Raw genomic sequence first — 6,149 nt, forward strand, 5'->3', positions numbered from 1 at the left:
TCTGTCAATTGAGGGTATCTACACAAATGTACAACTAAAAGCTTAATGAAAAATGTCAAAAATGAGATAGTCACTTAGCTCTCCAACCCAAACAAGATAAATTTCCATGAGAGGCCACTAGGTGGAGCAAATGCCTCCACAAAAATGCATGAAGTCCTAGATTCCTGGGAAAAACACAGCCTAATACAATGAAGGAGGGAAAAGGATGGAATGAGGACTTGAGTCTCAGGTCTGCATTCCATACCCTGGCCCCTGCAATCAATCTCTGGGCCCTGCTTTCCTCTATGCTATCTGTCTTTCTGTCTTCTGCTCTCTCCTTTGTGCTTAATACAACCCAACTTTTCTCCAACAAAACAATCTTGTTTCCATCTCTGAGACTTTTGTGTTTGCTATCGTCCCGGCTAGGAACTGCTCCCTTCCAAATGCCATGGTTAGCCCCTTTTTGTTGTTTAGGACTAAGGCTGACTGTATCTCGGTGCACTTCCCTATGCATTCTGACATCCGACTGCTTCACGTCCCTCCTGGTCACTGTACTTTCTATCCTATTAACAAGGTATGTTTTCTTCGTAGCACTTAACACAAAAAGAAATTATTTACTTGTGTCCCATACTAGGGCAAATTCCAAGAAGGTGTTTGATGTTAATCAAGCACCTAGGATTATGCCAGCACGTTGTGGGGGGTGTGCTACATACATGTTAAAGTGAATGAATGGATAACGCCTAGGTCACAACTGCACTGCACTAGATGATATAATGTACAAAATGGCCAAGTTGACATTACGTGGTTACCAAAGTCATCTGTCATTTGCCATCACTACTTTAGCCTTTACTCCTAACTTCAAATGTAAAAGCAAGACCTGCTATCAAGTAATTAAAGAAGAAAAAAGTTCGTGTTGTGAAGATCGAGCTCCAGGCCTCAGCCCAGCTTTAAGAACGGGGCATGTGACTAGCAAACCCACAAGCAAAACTCTCCTCATACCCACTGTGGCAACAGAAACATCAAGTATCACTGAGTGTCAAAAGCTGGGACCACTAAGTAGGTGCAGTGAAGGTGCGCGGGGACGTGACGCCCCTCATCCACAACACCGACACGCGAGTGTGGCTGCTGTTTGACAGGTCTAGCCCTCCCAAGCGAAGGGCGAATGCCATGTTTAAGAGACACCAACTCCGTCGGGGCAGGACCCACCGGGAGACCTGGACGCCAGCACCGCCTAACCTTCCCTTTCAGTGCCGTTCCGGACTCTGCTCCCGCCTGCGGATCCCGTTTATCTCCAGCCTGACACAGTCGTTCTGTCCGGGCCGCCGGTCGGTACCGAGGGGCGGCGAGAGGGGTGTCCCCAACTCTGTCCCAGCTCTCCCGCCTCCTCCAGCGCTCTCTGCACCCATTTCCGGGCGCCCCGGCGTCCTTTCTCTCGCTCCCCTCTCCCCGGCTCAGGCGCGGTCCCCGAGCGGCGCTCGCGCCCCTCCGGGCCCCGGGGCCGACGCTGGCGCCGCGGTCCGCCGCCTGCCCGCCTCGCAGGGGGCACCGGCCGGCGACCTCCCTCAGCCCCCGCCCCTCGCCCCTACCGGGAGCAGTTCCTTCAGCGAGCGCCGCACCGGCACGATCTCCAGCTCGCCTTCCTCCACCTCCATGGGCTCCGGCTCGCCACGCTCCAGGCCAGAGTCCACTTCGGGCGACGGAAGCCCCAAGGCCGGCCCAGCCGGGGCCTCCGCCTTCACAGACACTCGCAGGCCGCGAACGGCCGCCATAGCTGCCAGCCGGCCGCACCACAGAAAGCCCGCCCCGCACACCTGCCGCCTAGAGCGCCGCCGCCGCTGACCATAGAGGAGCGCCGCTGTGAGCTAAAGCGTCGTCCGCTCCCCGCGCAGGGCCCGCCTTATCTCTGGCGCCCCCTTGGAGGCCCGGGAACTTGGGGTCGGCTTGGGGCGGGACTTCGCGGGGGAGGGGGCGGGACCAAACAGGCTTCGGGGTGGGGCCTCGTCTGAAGTTCCAATACCTACACTTGGAGGGCTATACCAACCCTAAGAAACACTGAGCAGTTGCTATATGCTGAATACTTCCAAGGCTTGAACCAGCCCAACTTTCTGAATAAAATGTTATTATTACTTTCATTTCGTATAGGAGAACTGAGGCATAGTTTTCTCAAGGTAGGCTGTTTAAATTATTACCTGGATCTAAGCCTGGGCGATCAGGCTTCAGAGCCCAGAAACGAACTATAATCTATCACCGCTTAGCAAGCTCAACGTTTACAAAGTTGTACGCATGGTAAACCTTGTCTCTGTCAAGTTTCCCAGTAATTGAGCCATTTTGTGTAGTCAAAACTTTAACCTGGGGTCCAGTGTAGGGTTATATCCCAGCACTCAGGAACGAAAGGCAGGCGCATCTCTGTGAGTTCCGGGCCATCCTGGTCTACATCTAGGGCCCCAAGGTGAGATCCTGCCTAAATTTAAACTAGGCAAGGTGGTGCGCGATTGTATTCCCAGCACTTCGGAGATAGAGGCAGGAGGATTATTCTACAATACATTGCTAGCTTGAAGCCAGCCTAAGCGACAGAAGACCCTATCTTAAGGGGGGGGGGGCTCCAAGATGGTAGTAACCTACCCAAAGGGCAGAGCTGGAGAGTTTTAACCCCATATTCTCACTTCTGGGGGCTCTACCCATCAAAGACGCATAAGCATGATTTCTTAAAAATGTTTCTAGTAAGAGTCTGGCTAGGAAAGAGGAAAGGCTTATCCACACTTCCAGAAGGCACCTCTTCGCTGTTGTGAGTACTGATTTTGTGTCTACGTCACACAGAGCTACCTAGCTCTGGGTTCTTTCTAGACCTGTCTCCCAATGAAGCAGGAATAGACAAGACCATAGTATATCTGAGCCCCTAAAAATCTTTTCATAGAGAGACAAACAATTCTAAAATTGAAAAACACAAGAATCATCTAGAGGAATTTTAATTCAGAACATGGCTGTTCTGGCAAGAGATCACATCTAAAGACTTTCTAAGTCTGTGTGATCTGGCTGCATACAGACACACCTTTAATCCTAGGAAACAGAAGCAAGCAGATTTCTGAGTTGGAGGCCAGCTTGGTATAGAACAACTTTCAGGTAAAAAAAGCTTAGGTCCAGGTGTGGTGGTACACACCTTTACTTTAGAAGACAGAGACATGAAGACCTCTGAGTTCTAGTCAGTTCTATTCAGTCAGTTTTGTTGAGTCAGTGAGTTGAGAGGCCGTGCAGTGGAGTTAAGTTCATGGAGGTTCAGTTTGTGGAATTCAGAGGTAGTTTTTACAGAGAGAGTTTTACAGAGAGAGGTTGAAGAGAACAAGCTAGACACAGGTGAAGACAGAATAAGACAGAGAATGAGAGGACCCAGAAGATTAGAACATATTGCCAAAATTAGTTTGAGGCCAAGCAGAGCAATTCAGTCAGAGGCTAAGAGAAGCCAGATTGAATCAGTCAGCCTGGAGAGGAGTTTGAGCCGGAAGAGCAGAATAGAATCAGCCAGTCAGAGTTCAGAAAGAACTAGAAAGGGTCTTAGAGGCTGAAAACATTCTAGGCCTAAATTAAATTGTATAGAAGCTGGAAGTTTCCAGGACGAGGCCTAGGTTAGCAGATGGAGGCAGTAAGCCTCCAAGACTTATTTACTTTGGGAATGCTATTTAACTTATTGACCTTGGGAATGCTATTTAACCTTCAAGACTCAGTTCCTTCATCAGAAAATAGAACAATGACACCTACCTCCAGAGAAGAATACAAGGACTAAATGAGCTAATTATGTGTGGTCGTAAGATCTGACAGAATTCATGTAGTACATCAAAGATCTTCTTAAAATGGGCCTACACAATGGGATAAACAGGATGGAATTCCTTAGAAGGGTACCACTGACTGAATGTAATGCAAATATAAGTACAAAATTGGGTTGAAAGAATGAAATGTATTTTCTTTTCTCCTTTTGTCTTCCATTCCTTCTCTTTTTTCTCTTTTGTTGTACTGACAATAGAACCCAAAGACTTGAGGGTGTTAAGAAAACCCTTGGGCTGGAGAGATGGCTCAACGGTTAAGAGCATTAGCTGCATTTCCAGAGGGCCCAGCACCCACATGACAGCTCAACACTCTGTTACTCCAGTTTCAGGGGAACTGACAACTTTACACAGACATACATGCAATCCACATGAAATAAAAAGAAATAATTAAAAAAAAAAAAAAAGAAAACCCTTTACCAGTGAGCAGTACCCCAACTCTTGCTTTGAGACAGGATCTTGCCAAGTAGCCCTTGCTATGAAGCACTGTCTGGCCTGCTGCTCACTTTGTAGCAGAGAATGACCTTGACCTCCTAATCCTCCTACCTCCACCTCCTTCGAGATGGGATTACAGGCATGTACCACCATTCCTGGTTCCCCAGTGTATATTTTAAAGAAATGTGTGTGGGGTGGCCAGCTGTGGATGACAATCATGAACCCCACCATTATGCTATCTCTCTAGGTCTATAGAGTGGGAGGTAGGAGAGGCAGAGGCAGTTAATTACTCAGCTACACAGGCCTCTCTCCTTCCTAAAAGAGACTTGCAGCTTGACGATCCAATTCAGAGGGATTTAGAATTGCAGTTCAAAGAAGCCGTGGGTCAGCCACAGCTAGCAGAGGACATCAGGCAGTAAACTTTAAGCTCCCAGGCTGCTCCCTGGAAAGTCCTGTGCCATTTTCTACCTGATCACCCAGCTCACCTCTTCAGCCTCAGTGCAGTTCAATGAGGTGAAACCACAGAGAATTTAGGAGGTGGTAAAAATAATCTTCAAAAAGTTGCAGTTTTATAGTAAAGTTCTTCCAGTGCAAGGACCTGATCCTAATTCTTCAGCACTCATCTAAAAGCCTGGCAAAGTGATGAATATGTAAAACCCCAGTGCTGGAGGGCAGAGACAGACAGATCTCAGAGCTCACTGGCCAGCCATCCTAGCCTGGGCATCTGGAAATCCAGGTTCACCGAGACTCAAAAACTAAAGGGAAGATAGTTCAGTGGTTAAAAGTGTGTAACGCTTTGACAGGAAGCCCAAGTGTCTAAAAAGAAAACTAATAAAGTGGAGGGGGCTGGAGAGATGGCTCAGTGGCTAAGAGTGCATAATGCTCTTCCAAAGGACCCAAGTTCAGTTTCCAGAACCCACATCAGGCAGTTCACAACCACCTACAACTCCTGAGCTATAGAACAATACCCTCCCCACAAAACATGTAAGAGAAAAAAATCCTTAAAGTTAATATATATATATATAATATATATATATAAAGTCATATATATGAAATAAAGACATGGGCTGTGTGTATAACACATTAACCAAGCTCTTACTCAACACCCACAAAGTCCTGGCTCAATCTCCAGCACAGAATAAACTAAGCACAAGAGCTCACAGCTATAATCCCAGCACTCAAAAAGTGGAGGCAAGAGGATCACAGCAAGCTTAAGATCAGTTTAGCACACAGAAGAGCCTCACCCCTCCCATGTCGAATCTTACTGTTCATTAAAACTACCCATGGCAGGGGAGGAATGAACAGATGGACACTGGGTTTTTAGAACAGTGGAGACCCAAGACTTGACCTGTTTTCATGTCTGCTGGAGAAATGAATGTCCTTGGCCACCAGGTAGAGTCGAGTGCGTGTGTAGGGAGGAGGGGATGGCCATTTAAGCCTGGAACTTAGTAGCAGTGACAGCTCAGAGGCTTAGTCCAGCCAGACTGCTACTTGCTGTACTGACCCAGTCTTCAGTAGACACCCAGGACTTGACACCACCCACCCCTGGCTTCCCATAGAAGATTGTGTCTATTTAACTTGACGAGGCAAAGGCTGTTTGGGTGTGCTCATCTGTAAATAGTGAAGGTCACTCTGTAGCCTGAGGTAGGCCTCCCCTGGGAAAGCTGGAACTCTCAGTAGCTCCCATCCCCTGCCCCCAGCTGAGCCACCATGTGGACAGAGTGAAGAGGAAACAGAGACCAGGAAAGGGTCTCAAAGACTGTAGACAGCCCCATCTCCTGAGGCACCAGGGCTCCCCAAAGGACACTTAACTGCCTCCAAACTTAACCAGACCCACTGTTTCTGGGGCTCAGTTTTCCTCTGTGGTATAGTAGTTTCTCTCTCTGGGTTTCCCAGATGTCTTTGCATGTACAGTTCTTT

The 6,149-nt window shown here is 48.2% G+C and overlaps 1 protein-coding gene across 2 annotated transcripts in view; it reads right to left on the reverse strand.

The window, feature by feature from the left end:
* Ncbp3 (nuclear cap binding subunit 3) overlaps window positions 1-1,800 on the reverse strand; it is a 33,070-nt gene extending 31,270 nt beyond the window's left edge. Inside the window, exon 1 of one of the 2 annotated variants that reach the window (XM_021654622.2) lies at window positions 1,566-1,799. In XM_021654622.2, the coding sequence (XP_021510297.1) occupies window positions 1,566-1,748 (183 nt within the window). In that variant the 5' untranslated portion in view covers window positions 1,749-1,799. Of the gene's footprint in view, window positions 1-1,565 lie in introns of both variants that reach the window. The other variant, XM_060387334.1, reaches the window with a different exon arrangement.
* Window positions 1,801-6,149: the final 4,349 nt, after the last annotated feature.

This window comes from Meriones unguiculatus, chromosome 7 (assembly GCF_030254825.1).
Source record: "Meriones unguiculatus strain TT.TT164.6M chromosome 7, Bangor_MerUng_6.1, whole genome shotgun sequence".
NCBI lineage: Eukaryota > Metazoa > Chordata > Mammalia > Rodentia > Muridae > Meriones > Meriones unguiculatus.